This window comes from Erythrolamprus reginae, chromosome 5 (genome assembly GCF_031021105.1).
Source record: "Erythrolamprus reginae isolate rEryReg1 chromosome 5, rEryReg1.hap1, whole genome shotgun sequence".
NCBI lineage: Eukaryota > Metazoa > Chordata > Lepidosauria > Squamata > Dipsadidae > Erythrolamprus > Erythrolamprus reginae.
Window position 1 is genome coordinate 76,408,300 of NC_091954.1, and position 16,462 is coordinate 76,424,761.

The 16,462-nt window shown below is 37.4% G+C and overlaps 1 protein-coding gene across 7 annotated transcripts in view; it reads right to left on the reverse strand.

Moving 5' to 3' along the window:
• BOK (BCL2 family apoptosis regulator BOK) overlaps positions 1–15,764 on the reverse strand; it is a 36,388-nt gene extending 20,624 nt beyond the window's left edge. Inside the window, exons 1-3 of one of the 7 annotated variants that reach the window (XM_070754055.1) lie at positions 15,397–15,464; positions 13,387–13,472; positions 12,538–12,910 (exon numbers count right to left, since the gene is read on the reverse strand). In XM_070754055.1, the coding sequence (XP_070610156.1) occupies positions 12,538–12,760 (223 nt within the window). In that variant the 5' untranslated portion in view covers positions 12,761–12,910; positions 13,387–13,472; positions 15,397–15,464. Of the gene's footprint in view, positions 1–12,537; positions 12,911–13,386; positions 13,473–15,396 lie in introns of all 7 variants that reach the window. The other 6 variants (XM_070754052.1, XM_070754051.1, XM_070754054.1 and 3 more) reach the window with 6 other exon arrangements.
• Between the last annotated feature and the right edge of the window lie 698 nt (positions 15,765–16,462).

Sequence of the window (16,462 nt, forward strand, 5' to 3'; positions counted from 1 at the left end):
TCCCACCAAGCGACATTGTTTAGATGACGGGACCCGGAGAAGACCCACTCTGACTGTGACACCTAACTGGTTGCTGGGATTTGTGCAGCAAAAGGCGGTCCCTGAGATAATCTGGTCCGGTGCCATGAAGGGCTTTATAGGTCATAACCAACACTTTGAATTGTGACGGGAAACTGATCGGCAACCAATGCAGACTGCAGAGTGTTGGTGTAACATGGGCATATTTGGGAAAGCCCATGATTGCTCTCGCAGCTGCATTCTGCACGATCTGAAGTTTCCGAACACTTTTAAAAGGTAGCCCCATGTTTCTGCTTGTATTGCTTTCTTTGCCTTTACTTTTTTTTACGATGTTAGTTTTGCCTAGTGGTTGGGAGCCACCCAGAATTAGGGTTTTAAAATGGGCACCCAAGCAAATCTTTTAAATAAATAAAAGCATACTTTTCATTGAGACCTTAACTATATTTAAAGAGCGGAAATAAAGCAACAGGAGTTGCTGGTGCTTTCTGAACCTCACAGTTTGCTTGCAGAAGATTCATTACCCAAGTAGATAACACCTCAGTGGGACTACCTAATTTTCAGCAGCAACAGGAGACGCCTTAAACAAGATCTAAGTATTGCCCACAAGATCATATGCTGCAACGCCCTGCCTGTCGGCAACTACTTCAGCTTCAACCACAACAACACATGAGCACACAACAGATTTAAACTTAATATTAACCGCTTCAAACTTGACTGTAAAAAATATGACTTCAGTAACCGAGTTGTCGAAGCGTGGAACTCATTACCGGACTCCATAGTGTCATCCCCACACCCCCAACACTTTACCCTTAGATTATCTACGGTTGACCTATCCAGATTCCTAAGAGGTCAGTAAGGGGCGAGTACAAGTGCACTAGAGTGCCTTCCGTCCCCTGTCCTATTGCTCTCCTATATCTCCTATACCTTTCTTCTATTCCTATATCTCTTCTTCTATTCTTTCATTGATGTGTTCTATTACTATACCCTCTTTTCTATTATTTCCTAGATATATTTTACTATGAGTATGTCCTCTATAACCTTCACTATGTATTTTAATATGTGGATATAGATATACAGTACTGTATACCCAGTAAAACCCCCATTGTGCATTGGACAAAATAAATAAATAAATAAATAAATAAATAAATAGAATAAAAAATAAATAAATAAATAAATAAATAAATAAATAAAAAAAATAAAAAATAAAAAAAATAAAAAAATAATAATAATAAAATAAAATAAAATAAAATAAAATAAAATAAACAGGACTATTCCCAATTGGAACTAGGAACCATAGTGTGCCACAGATAAGTGTGCCATTAGTAGAATGACCAGATCTCTCAACATTATCTGATGGATTTCCCTTGGCAGATAAATTTCTCCATAGTTCTGAGAATAAAAATGAGAATATCAAAGGATAAAACAGGAGACCAATCTGTGCTTTAGGAATGCAATGCATCGTCTGAAAATGAACACAGTTTTTATCTAGACCAGTGGTTCCCAAAGTGGGGCCGACGCCCCACGGGGGGGCAATTTGATTTTTAATGGGGGCAATTGGAAACTTGTTTAAACCAAGTTAATGGCCTTTTAGGCCATGTGACTGGGGTTGCGTGAGTAGGAGTTCACTTTTTGAATAGTAAGAATTATATTTCATGGGAGAGGGGGGCATGAGGATTTTAGAGATGCTTAGGTGGGGCATGGCCAAAAAAAGGTTGGGAATCACTGATCTAGATATAGTGTGACAGACATGCAGCTAACCTAGAAGAGATACAATTAATGAACTGCCACCTAACAAATTAAAATAGTTGAAAATATTCTCAATTCAATCAGCTGTACAATGCTTTTTGGCAATGAGTGTCTTTGTTTCCTACCCTGGGGTGACCTCCTTAGCCTAGTCCTTCACAAGCATCTACTCTCCGTTGTGAAGTCAGATACCATCTGTTTCCTCCATCCATACCAATGGATCCAGTTTGCAGAACTATATATTTATTCTTATTAAGATTTGTTTAACATAATAAACAGTACATTGAACTAGGAAATGGTGATATTATCAGACGTTTATGAAGGATAGCATTCAGCCTATTTATTTTTTTGAAATTCCATATTCATATATTTATCCATATTCATATATTTGTTTCCTCTAATGCAAACAGAATGCAAATAAACTTTTTTAAAAAAGTTCTAAATAATGTTTTTACAAATCTTATCAGGTCAGGGACTTGAAAGTCAGCCACTGTTTATTTCTTCATCCCTCTGATCCTTCAGAGAATTATTTGGTGACTTTGAGTTGACCTAAAGAGGTGTTGCCCCAATGTGGAAATATATCTCAAAGTGGACAGGCAACTACAAACATCCACAAGAAATGAAACCGAGTCACCTATTCCGGCTTTCATACTGTGTGTGCACGTACTTGTGAGAAGTAACACATTTTCTTTCTTTTTTCCCTTTGCCCTATAGTTTTACCTTCCCTTCTTCCTCCCTTATTTTCCCACTATTTTCTTTTGTGCTTTATATTTTAAATTAATAAATTAAAATATGTAACAAAAAAGGGCTGTTGACCATTTTCTAAAATATTAGGGAGGCAGCCCTTCCTTCTGGTCTCTAAGCTGGGAATTCTGATGTTTTTACTCCCAACACAACAAAAGGATTATCAAGCTGAAAGAGGCAAACATGCTATTTCTTAAGATGAAGCTGCTACTTGAAATTCAAATGGCATATTTTTTTCCTCTATTGGAAAAATGGCAAAGTGCCCTTCTGTGCTTACGCTACCATGGATAGCAAAAGACAATATAATCTATGTCTTAATCCTGATTTCATGTGATTCAGTAGATGCTATTTAAAAACAGGATTAAGAGCAACCGGATGAGAGGGAAAGTACATTAGCCTTATATGCTAGTCTGGTATATTCTTTACTGTTCAGCTGTACGGTTATGATTTACCAGATTTTTTGCTTATGTTTTTGTTTTTGATAATCTTTGAAGCTATTCTGGATTCAAATGTTTAAAATAATATTTTGTTCAGACTTGCCTCCAAAATCTTTAGAAATGTGCTATTGTTTTGCTTCAGATATGGCTAGAAAAATGTGGTAATCTTCCCCATAGGACCCCAGACAAAATGAGGATTAACGTTTCATTGTTGAAAAAAAGGGTGTATCCCATTAAAGCAATCTGTCAACCTCATCTCAAGCAAAACAAAAAAGGATTTCCATGGTTGGAACATGATAAAAGTATATGGCTTGCCTGAAGCTGTGAAACGTTCATCAGACAGACTAATGTGTCATCAGTTATTTCACACTAGGGCAGACATGAGGTGCTAAAAATCAGGAACCTTATTTATTTCTTGGGTTCTTCCCTAGTTTGGCAGCCTCTCCTTGTTTCTCAGTATATCTTTCCCACAGAAGAATAAGAGAAAGATTATCTCATCCAGAAAAGGCCATATCCAACATCAACTTTCCCAACATCATCAAATATTCTTTTAAAAAACTGGAGTGAGGATAAGAAGGTTGGAAAATAGCCAGGGATGCTTGTTATCTTTGCAAAAAGACAATTGCTGAGGACAAGTCTCCAACTCCATTAATTTCCACAAACATCTCTAGACATTTTGCAAGTACACTTTCAGTAGGCATACCATTCTTGTTTTGCATGAAGTAAAATGATTTTGTCAGAAGCTCAGGTCCTGACAGCTACTACTATAGTAATACAACCAGAAGGTAACAACATTCAAGAGCCACCACTAATCAGTGTTTTAAAAATACACTTAGGTGGACCAGTGGTTAGATTTTCTGGATGGGAACCTGTTGTGTTCCATAACTATCTGTTCCCATTGTACAAACATTCATAACTGTTCTGTTTTCTATCCACTCATTTCTTTATCTTGGAAACTACATCTCCACCAGCAGTTTCAACAAGCCACTAGCTAGTTCTGCCATAAACATAAATTAGGAAAACATGGTAAATATGCATTTGTTTCATCTTTCATGCGTCTCTGTCCATCAATTCTTAATAGGAAGATTAATCCATATTTTATTTTCAGCCTCAAATCAGTGTGAACTCCTTCCCTCTGACAGGCATTTTCAGTTACAGTAATTTTAAAATCTTGTCTAGAAATTGGAAGAAAGCAACGGCAAACTATTTTGCATGCTGACAAAAACATTATATCAAAAATCAAACTCAACTCTGGGGATTTTAAAATTTTACCAAGATTTACAGTTCAGGAATTGAGTTTGGACATCTCTAGCTTTTGCAGAGAAACCAAAATGTATTTTTTTCATGATAAGTCATTATTAATTAATTTTAGTATTAGTTCTACTAGTTTTTAATATTTAATATTTTATTTGTTGCCAGCTGCTTTTACTTCTCAGTTAAACAAAAAGACAGTATATTTATTGAATACATTAAACTGATGGTTGAAAAGTCTTAACTTTTTTTTTTTTTGAAAACCTACTGGTATTATATTTCATTTATCTTATATAGTGAATAGCCTCCTGGGAGTTTTAGATTTGAAGAATGGCTTAAATGGTGGTTTTTTTAAGTAATAAAATAGCTCTCTAAATGAAAGCCATTTCTCCCTCCATCCCTCTCTTTTGTTTTATGAGTTACTTACACAATCGTTTGGAAATCTCATTTAAACCAACTTATGAAATATTTGGCAGAAAGCTGTAACATTTGACCCTCTGAAGGGCTAAACTGTTCCATGTAATCTGATAAAAAAGAGAGAAAGGAAACATAGCATATACATGCACAGCCTGATAAGAAACCTTCTGAGAATAGGAACTTTCTGCCCAGAGTGTGTAAAACTCCTTCATGAGATAAAGCCAAAAAAAGAGAAAAGGCAGGAAATCACCGATGGCAGCTTCTGAGAAAAATAAAATCGCATTTGGATGAGATATACAGTAACTGAAATTCCTAAGGAAAAGTTATTTGCTGTCATATAAGCTAATTATTTTGCTTGGGAGAAAGCCTTCTAATTATGGCAGACTGCCTATGTCACTACGCAAAGATTTAAAATATTTACATATCTGCCCTGCTCGCTTTTTCATGAAAGTGAATATATCTTAGCACCAATCTCCTGCTGGTGGTCCTTTCACAAATAAATTTAGAATGTAAACGGTTACAAAAAGACAATGCAGAGAGCTCCAAAAAGTTAAGGTGCAAGAACAAAACAGCAAGCACTCTGCAATGCAAGTATACAAGGATTGCAAACTCCCTCCTACCCGAATCCCTAAATTCACTCATACACTGATGGAGTCTGAGTTGACAGCTGGTGACTAAGAGAATCTGCGGTCATAATGGATAGATCAGGCTTCCCTAGCTGTTTGAGCGCATTCAGAACACTGAAAGTGTATGTTGTAACTCTTCCAAAAGGATTTGTGACAACTGCTGTGACAATCAGGTGTGGAAGTTCTGCACAGAAAAAGCAAACAAATAAAAAAACAGCATTGTGCTGCAGTCTCCTCTTAATTACATTAATAAGAATGCCCCTAGGATGTACAGTGGTATCTCTACCTACAAATGCCTCTACTTATGAAATTTTCTAGATAAGAACTGGGTGTTCAAGATTGTTTTGCCTCTTCTCAGGAACCATTTTCCACTTACAAACTCGAACCTCCGAAACTGTAACCGGAAAAGGCAGGGAGAAGCCTCCATGCGGCCTCTCTAGGAATCTCCTGGGAGGAAATAGGGCCGGAAAAGGTGGGGAGAAGCCTCTGTACGGCCTCTCTAGGAATCTCCTGGAAGGAAACAGGGCCGGAAAAGGTGGGGAGAAGCCCCTGTGGGGCCTCACTAGGAATCTCCCGGGAGGAAACAGGACCTCCACATGCCCTGTGGTTTCCCAACTCGCACACATTATTTGCTTTTACATTGATTGCTATGGGAAAAATTGCTTCTTCTTACAAACTTTTCTACTTAAGAACCTGGCCACAGAACGAATTAAGTTTGTAAGTAGAGGCACCACTGTATTTATGACTTTCAGACATTTTTGGAAATGCAGGTTATATCTGAGGCAACATTTTGCTTTGCAGCATGCAAGGTTCCAATGCATTATTGTAGTAAAATAAAAAATAGGTAGGAAATAGAATTTGATAGCTTCCAAATAATGTATCTCAGCAGACACACCAATTACCTTGTTAGAGCATAGTGGGGAGCCAATATCATACATTCATCAATACAGTTTAGAGGAAGAAGAACAGGTAAGAGAAAATTACATGTTAGAGAAGTAGGAAAGCAAACTACTGCAATCCTTTAGCAAAGCTGTGATGTAATCAAATCTGGAATATTAAACATAATTATTATTAAGTATACTGTTTTGATAATCAATATCAAGAAAAGGAAACTAAATCAATGAGAGAGCTTCGTCAGTGCCTTTATAAGGAAAGTTACAGTATTTCTGGATTTTTAGCATTTTTGTTCTTTAACGGAAGTGACATATGTTACAAATTATCCAGTGAAGCTGAATGATAAGAACATTCTGGAATAAATAAAAGGAAAGACTTTGGGAAAGCCTGCGATTTCACTGTAATTTATTATAATAATGACCACCAACTGAGATAGTTTTAAAAGACTATGAATCAAGGGTATGAGGTCTAAACTTGCCAACTTTAAGACTTGTGGATTCCAACTCATGCTGCCTAGGGAATTCTGGTACAGTGATACCTCGTCTTACAAACGCCTCGTCATACAAACTTTTCGAGATACAAACCCGGGGTTTAAGATTTTTTTGCCTCTTCTTACAAACTATTTTCACCTTACAAACCCACCACCGCTGCTGGGATGCCCCGCCTCCAGACTTCCGTTGCCAGTGAAGCACCCGTTTTTGTGCTGTTGGGATTCCCCTGAGGCTCCCCTCCATGGGAAACCCCACCTTCAGACTTCCGTGTTTTTGTGATGCTGCAGAGGAATCCCAGCAAGGGAATCCCAGCAGCGCAAAAACAGGCTCTTCACTGGCAATGGAAGTCCGGAGGTGGGGTTTCCCAGTGAGGGGAGCCTCAGTGAAATCGAAGCATCACAAAAACACAGAGCTCTGGAGGCGGGGTTTCGAGGACTTCGGTGTTTTTGTGATGCTGTGATTTCACTGATGCTCCCTTCGCTGGGAAACCCCACCTCCGGACTTCTATTGCCAGCGAAGCACTTGTTTTTGCGATGCTCCTGCAGCATTGCAAAAACACAGAAGTCCGAAGGTGGGGTTTCCTATGGAGGGGAGCCTCAGGGGAATCCCAGCAGCACAAAAACGGGCACTTTGGCTGGCAAAAGGGGTGAATTTTGGGCTTGCACGCATTAATCGCTTTTCCATTGATTCCTATGGGAAACATTGTTTCGTCTTACAAACTTTTCACCTTAAGAACCTCGTCCCGGAACCAATTAAGTTTGTAAGACAAGGTATCACTGTAGTTTAAGTCCACAAGTCATAAAGTTGTCAAGGTTAGACATCCCTCCTATAAATTATTAGTAGTTGTGGTGATTATCAGCTCTGGGAAGTAGTAATGGCTATAACAGAGAGGAGTGTAGGCTGAAAAAATATGTAGAAGGCACTGAGATTTTAACTCATGATAGATTGTGATTTTCTTCCTGAAATCTGTACTGGAACATTTTGATGACTGGATTTGCATGATGTGTTGAATCACTAATTGGATGACCTCAAAATTGTATATTTCCCTCCTCCCTTAACTAAGTTTAATGTAACTCTGAATACATCATGGAAGCACAAGCTTGTTTACCACAAATTCACTCAGGAAAAAAGTTTGGAACTACGGTACTCTCATTATTATTTGCAGCTTTGCTTCAGCTGGCTGAGGAACTCTGGATGTTGAAGTCCACAAGTCTTAAAGTTGCCAAGGTTGGAGACCCCGGTTTACAGCATCTGCCAAAGTTTTAGTACTGAACTATATCTAAGTAATTGCCTAAAAACAATTCAAAAGTATTAAATTGTCACCAAGTCCACTGAGTTAATTGTAATGGGATAATAGCAATCCACCATCCAATTCTCAGTTATTTTCATTAAAGTAGTGTTTCTCAATCTCGGCAACTTTAAGATGGTTGGAGTTCAATTCTCAGAAGAACTTGAATTCTGGGAATTGAAATTCACTTATCTTAAAGTTGCCGAGTTTGAGAAAAAGCATTAAAGCTACAGCAAGTACGACTTACTGAACAGGAGGTTTACTAGTACATGTATTTCTCTGTGAATATGATTTTATTTAATGGCACTTCTAATTCTATATATTGTACATTTTACTTCAATCTTAACCAAGTCCTCAGAGAGGGGCGGCATGCAAATCCAATTAATAATAATAAACTGGATTTAATAGCCAGGAGGATGATTAAGCAGAAGTCCTTCAAGTCTTGTACTAACATCTCCCACTCATTTAAATATTTAACACCAACATAATCAATGCAAAGCAAGCTTGGTATTTATGTGCATCAATTAAACGAAGGGGTGCAAAAACAACAACAGGACAATTAGGCGGTAGGGAAAGCAAGTAGGATGCTTGGCTGCATAGCTACAGGTATAACAAGCAGGAAGAGGGAGATTATGATCCCGCTATGCAGAATGCTGGTGAGACCACATTTGGAATACTGTGTTCAGTTCTGGAGACCTCACCTACAAAAAGATATTGACAAAATTGAATGGGTCCAAAGACGGGCTACAAGAATGGTGGAAGGTGTTAAGCATAAAACGTATCAGGAAAGACTTAATGAACTCAATCTGTATAGTCTGGAGGACAGAAGGAAAAGGGGGGACATGATCGAAACATTTAAATATATTAAAGGGTTAAATAAGGTCCAGGAGGGAAGTGTTTTTAATAGGAAAGTGAACACAAGAACAAGGGAGCACAATCTGAAGTTAGTTGGGGGAAAGATCAAAAGCAACATGAGAAAATATTATTTTACTGAAAGAGTATTAGATCCTTGGAACAAACTTCCAGCAGACGTGGTAGATAAATCCACAGTAACTGAATTTAAACATGCCTGGGATAAACACATATCCATCCTAAGATAAAATACAGAAAATAGTATAAGGGCAGACTAGATGGACCAGGAGGTCTTTTTCTGCCGTCAGACTTCTATGTTTCTATGTTTCTAATTAGACTAAGGAAACAGATAGAAAGATCAACAACCAAGAAGGAAATAAAATTAATTCAGCTCCTCCCTCAAAACAAAATTCTGCTGGAAACAATATTGTAAAATATTGATAGTTAAATTAAATTAATTAAATTGCTAATAGCACCAAGATAGATTAAAAAATGACATATCAAGCTCTCTGATATTTTATGATGTAACTCTCATCCTGGACGATACAGTTTAAAAGTAGTGGAAGATGACGATCAACTGTACAGAGATATTACTGCGTGTACAACTCTTAAAACAGAGATGTCACTGCATATACAAGTCTTAAAACTGGTGTTCCAAACTGAGGATATCATTGATTACATTTTGGGATGTGGTACCAAAGAATATGTTGGCAGCTACCAGCTTAGCTGAATTCAAAAAAGAATTGTCATGAATTGATCAATTCATGACATCGTATATATGAAATAATTTAACATATTTTGCAGTTGCGGTATTTATCAACTGCACATTCAGCTTTATGATAACATTTAGAAATTAAAGTTATCTATATTTATCTTTAAAAGCTAAAGTTATCTAAAGATCAGAGTGATCTTTATCTCCACTAAAACTGTATAGATAACACTACTGTATATCCAAATAATATAATGTACTACCTGTGTTTTATTAAAATATATATATATAAAGAGGAGGGGGAATTTCTCAATAGTATCACCAGTGCCACTTGTTGCTATTTTTCCTCTTTCATTTTGTTTTTGCAATTTGGATTATAAATTGTTTTTATCCTTTGGCCACTTTTGGGGGGGGGATGTTATTACCAATAAAAGTCACTAATGTGAGGTAGGATAATAATCAAATAAATATGCTGAGGAAGGCTATTTGACATCCTTGTATACATCATTAGCACTGTTGATGTTTAATGTCACAGGGGGAAAAAATCTGAACAAACAATAAAGACACCAGGAATAGTTTTTGTTCCCCTTCAAATAATCTGTTGTTAGCCGCCCCGAGTCTCCGGAGAGGGGCAGCATACAAATCCAATAAATAAAATAAAATAAAAATAAATCTTTGTAGAAGAAAGGAAAATGGCTTCTCTAGGTACTGGCTAATAGGTGTCCACGAAAGGAGCAAATTCCAAACTCAGCTGTAAAAATAAAGTCTAAAACACTTCTAACCAAATTGATGTCTTGTTATGAAATCTAACATGCATAACCAACTTAGCCTGGGAATAAAGAACATCATTGAACTTCTTACGGAACTCAACACATAAAATCCATCACGTACACCGCCCTCTTCATCCATACAAACAATACGGAAAATATTGCTCTGGCATGAAACCCTAGAAGCCATTTCTTACTCCTGGCTAATCTAGGGCTAGTCCTGGCACAGCCCAAACCAGTCTGAGAGCCTGTGAGGAACAGACTTTACCTTTGTTTTCAATAAATTATATAAAAAAGAAAGGTATAGGAAGGCTGCTGCTGCGCTCAACAAAATGGGCTCACAAACTCAGACCAAATGAAAGCAGATTGCTTGTACACTATAGTGATGTATCTGCCTTCAGCAAATGTGATGCTTATCACAGCTTAGTTCAAGGAGAAGCTAGTTTGCTTTTGGCAAGAACAGATGAAAGCTTGAATCTATTATAGCATGAATGTCAAACTTGTAGCATCACGTTGCCATCATGTAATGTTTCGCGACATTTTTCCCATTCACGGAGCTAGGGTCGGGTTGCCCTCCACTGTGCGTGATGCATCCGGCCTCTGGGCAGTCGCCAGTGTGACAGAGAAGTTCAGAAAACGTAGCTGCTGAAGGGATACCTCTGATATGTAAAAACATGCACTTCTACCCAATATCACTCTCAAGACAATGTAAATTGCCTGCTTTGCATCTTGGTTGATCTTGTAAGAGCCTTTTCAGATCCGAGCAATATATAAAATGCAGCATTGAAAATAAATAAGGTTGAAGCTCTCTCTTACATGACAAACCTCTGCATGCACAAAGAATGAGGAGGATTTCACCCAGGAAGAATTTTATATTATACATTCCTTGTAGCCAGTATCAAATAGTTTCAAATGACCTAAATGGTGGGATACCTGATGTAGGAATATAAGACATTTATATTTATAAAAAATCTCTTATATTCCTAAATCAGGTACCCCACCATTTAATTGTAATCATATACTTATTATATATTTATTATATTAAAATATAATATTATAATGCATTGACATCCTTCAGTCTCGAAAGACCATGGTATCATGCTCTGGCTTCCCCAGTAATAGTAATAATTGCCACATATTTATATATGGTACATATTTTAAAATAATAAATATATGATTATAATTATATAAACACGTAGCCCAAATAATTTTCAAAGCACAATGGAAGCTTGCTTTATTCATATATTATAAATTACACCTTTTGCTTCACATACATGCCAAGTTCCAAAAAACATGTTGCCTGCCACTTCTTTTCTCCCTTTTCTGTAATTGAAGAGCACCCTGTTTTTAAGTACAGTGGTATCTATACTTAAGAACTTAATTCGGTTTGTGACTAGGTTCTTAAGTAGAAAAGTTTGTAAGTAGAAGCAATTTTTCCCATAGGAATAAATGTAAAAGAAAATAATGCGTGCAAACCCATTAGGAAAGAAATAAAAGCTCGGAATTTGGGTGGGAGGAGGAGAAGGAAGAAGAGGAGGAGGACAGTCACTGCCCAGAGAGAAGGGAGTGTTTCTTTTCTCTGGGTGCTGGCAGAGGTTTATTCCCTCTCCAAGCGCCCAGAGAAAGGAAAATGCTTTGTTCGCTCTGGACTGTCAAAGACTCCTTAAGCACCACCGAAAGGCTCCTCTGGCAGCCCAGAAAAGCCCGAGATGGCCAGGATTAAAGGGGGAATGGCAGGAAACTGACCGGGCCTTTGTGCTGTTCTCAAATTTCCTGAGAAATTTTTCCGTGCTCGGGTTGTTAAGTAGAAAATGGTTCTTAAGAAGAGGCAAAAAAATCTTGAACACCCAGTTCTTATCTAGAAAAGTTCTTAAATAGAGGCGCTCTTAAGTAGAGATACATCTTCGAATATTAACATATATACATGATGGATAAAGAACCAAGAAATGCACATCTTGGCCAACTAGCACTACATATCGGCTAGACATGTTTTCCATGGTGAGAAAATAGGAAGATTTCCAAAAATACAGGCAAGTAGATTTATTAACAATCTGTGTAAATTTGTCCCTCTTTTCACTGAAGGCAGGGGAGAGGGGGATAGGTTTTGCCAATTTGGACCTTGAAAAGAAGAGAAAGCCTGAGTCAGAAAGAGACAGAAGAAACAAATTATTAGATGATTTTGACATAAGGGATGAATAAGATTACAGGTAACTTTTGGTGAAAGGGGAAGAAGTATCACAAGCATTATGCCATTGTAACACAATTAGCCAGACATATGTTCTGTCCATTTTTGCACTTACCCAACCTTAAAAGTATGCTGGACACTTCTGCTAACTTGCCAACTGGAACAGGTGAGCTGTGCTCAGGTTTATTCCAGCCAATTCCAGCCCGAATAAGCCTCGAGTGAATGTAGTCCCTGCAAAGCACCTTGGCTTGAGATACAAGCTCCTTGTCAGTGGGAGTCCGGTCAAACACTTCCATCACCTCTGCAGCAAAGACAGAAGAACGACGGAGGACTTCCATTCTATCACCGGTCTTCAAACATGCTGGATAGAGTCTTCTTCAGGATTTCATTGGTAGGATACTTGGAGAGGAATATATGCCTAGAGAACGTGCTCCCGGGATACTGCTTCGCTGCAATTTTCAGTAAAGATGTTTGTTGGCGATCCCTGGCTGACCAATGAAAAAGAAGAAATTATCCAACTGTAATCAATAGCTGTTCATGTTAGCTTCCTGATAAAGCCAAGCTGGTTTATGCTGAAATAAATGTGCAGCGTTATCTGATGCCTTGTTGTTCAAAGTAGCTTTCTCTAGCTTGATTCCTTCAAAATGTATTAGCATTATATCTCCCAGAATTCCAAACCAACATTAGTAAGGAACCAGATCAAGGAAGGCTGAATCAAATTAAGTTGTTTTTTCTGTAGCACTTACACAGAGATAAATCTGCTCAAGGCTGCAATTTTACCAGTACTTGAAAATATGGAAGTACTGTAAACACTTTTGAATACAAATCACATGACAGACTTCAAGATCTCTGCAAAACCAATGAGATGAGCAAACACACATTTTTATAAACTACATTTTCTGAAAGACTTTTGTTGTTTGCCTTCAAGATGAAATTTTTACAGAAGATGTATTTGTTTTATTACCATTTTATGTTTTTTCCATTTCAACTGCCTTTTGCTTAAGGAAAAACCAGAAGCACATCCATTGAAACAGAAATGCTGCAGAGTGCCTTTTGAATGACAGAATAAGACACAGGAGTCTTGAAACAGCCTCACACACCCTCTTAAAAACCAGCAGTTATAAAAACAAATTAATGGAATCTTGAAATAATGTTCAAAAGCACCATGTTTTCTGTAAAGCAGAACAACGTGCTACAGGCAAACTCCAATGCTCAGTGGCAATGACATCAAAAGAAATAGACATGCCATATTACATCACTCACTTGGGGGATAGGAATAGCAACAGTATCTTCATCAAAGATGACTTTTTGTCAATGTCATCTTTTTAGGACACAAAAAACACCCAAATCATTTTGTATAATTTTTAAAATCTCTGTCTAAAATAAAAGCACATGGCCATACAACACTATCTGCCAGTTCTGCAAAGAAGCAAGTTTCCTTAAATTTCAACTCTATTGGCTTCATGTTTTAACATTCTTAAATACTCCTCTTAGTCAGAAAGTAATCTTGTTAATGGCGTGACTTGAAAATGTAATGCAGGAACCAAGAGTTACTTTAAAAGTTTCTCACAGGACATAGAAAACATTTCCAGCCAATCTGCTACTGATAAAATGTTTAATCAATATTGAGGTAGAGTACAACCCTGAGTATCCAAGCAATGTCTGCAAGCATAGATACACCTAAACTGAGAGTTATAAGCATAGCAGCATCCATTGCCAACCTATTCAGATTTCTACCGGGATTGCATGTGGCCAAAATACATTCCACCTGGAACATGATGATACAGGGAGTTAGAAACCTACCTAGGGATTAGACCCTTTAGCTGTATTCACAAACCATACACCAACACAAATGAGCGAGCATAAGTGCACTAGTGTGCCTTCCGTCCCCTGTCCAATTGCCCCTCCTATATTTTATACAGTGTTCCCTCAATTTTCGCGGGGGATGCGTTCCAAGACCACTCGCAAAAGTCGAATTTCCGCAAAGTAGAGATGCGGAAATAAATACACCATTTTTGGCTATGGATAGTATCACAAGCCGTCCCTTAACACTTTAAACCCCTAAATTACCATTTCCCATTCCCTTAACAACCATTTACTCACCATTATTACTGGTACTCGTCATTGAATAAGACACTTAGTGATCCTGATATTTATAAACATAATTATTTATTAACAATAATTATTTTTTTGTTATTTATTTGCAAAAATTATTAGTTTGGTGATGATGTATGATGTCATCGGGTGGAAAAAACGTGGTATAGAAAAAAACCTGCGAAGTATTTTTAATTATTTTTTTTGAAAAACCGTGGCATAGGCTATTCGCGAAGTTCGAACCCGTGAAAATCGAGGGAACACTTTATATATCTTTTCTTCCATTCATATATCTTTTCCTTTATTCTTCATTGACGCATTCTATTCTCATATCTTTTCTTCTATCCTTTTATTTTTATTTTATTGATTGATTGATTTTGTCCAATACACAATGAGGGTTTTAGTGGGTAAACACATAGTAAAATACATGATGAAGGTTATAGAGGAGATACTCATAGTAAAATATATCTAAGAAAGAAGAGAAGAGAAGTTATAGGAATAGAACATATCAATGAAAGAATAGAAGAAGAGATATAGGAATAGAAGAAAGGTATAGGAGATAAAGGGGAGAGCAATAGGACGGGATGGAAGGCACTCTAGTGCACTTGTACTTGTACAACCTTTCCTGATATTTACTACTACATGTTTTTATTCTTTTTAACTTTCAATTTGTATTGGAAAAAGTAAATAAAAATGAATAAAAACAACTATATAATAGCCTAGCGTCTCTTTTGCAAGCCCAGAACCATGAGAAATTATCTAAGTTCCAATCTGCCATGTGAACCTACAAAATCAAATTAATTGATAAATCACAGTTAAGTCTATCAGTTTAGCCTCTGTTTATAAACAAAAGCTTCTGACAGGCCGCTGTTATTCTTACTCAATCTGATCTAAATCAATCAAAAGGCACCAGCAACGTCCACCCGTAAAGTTTCCCGGCGATGCTGACTCTCTTCCAAGGCATTTCTACTCCGCAATGATGATCTGCAGTGCAGGAGGTTCCTTACGTGCTCTTTGCTTTACTTAAAGGAGCGTGCCTTGATTCTCCCCACTGGGACCGGGTTGGCCAGAGGTCCCAAGAATTCTTGGTTGAAATTCCGCAGAAACGCCGATTTTTTCCAAAAATAATAAATCGAGCGGCTGCTCCTTCTGCCGTTACGAAGCTTCAGAGATCCCAGCGCTCGCAAGATTCTCTCAGTGGAGGGGGAAAAAAACCCTTCTTGCTATAGCCTTGTAAGGCAAGTGAATTAGCCAGGAGGGGGAGGAGCTACAAAGAATTCGCCCGCCCCTTTCTTCTGTCTCTTAAGGAGGCACCAGGAAGCTGGGCCGAGGAGGGTTGAGGGGTGTTTTGTGCGTACTGTACGAGCTGGTTCTTCGGGTGTGCGGCTGCCGCCCGACAGCGGTTCCTTTAAGACAGTGTTTCCCAACCTTGGCAACTTGAAGATATCTGGACTTCAACTCCCAGAATTCCCCAGCCATTCGCTGGCTGGGGAATTCTGGGAGTTGAAGTCCAAATATATTATTAATTAATTAATTAATTGATTGATTGATTGATTGATTGATTGATTTTGTCCAATACACAATGAGAAGTTTAGTGGGTATATATATATAGTATATATATATATATACAGTATACTGTACACAGTAAAATACATGATGAAGGTTATGTGAGCCACCTCGAGTCTTCGGAGAGGGGCAGCATACAAATCTAATTAATAATAATAATAATAATTAATATTAATTATAATGATGATGATAATGATGATGATTATTATTATTATCATCATCATTATTAATATTATTAATATTAATAATTATTATTATTAATTTGATTTGTATGCTGTCCCTCTCCAAAGACTCGGAGTGGCTCACAACAACAATGTACAATACAAATCCAATGATTAAAACCAAAACAGTTAAAAACCCTTAATTTAAAACCAATCATA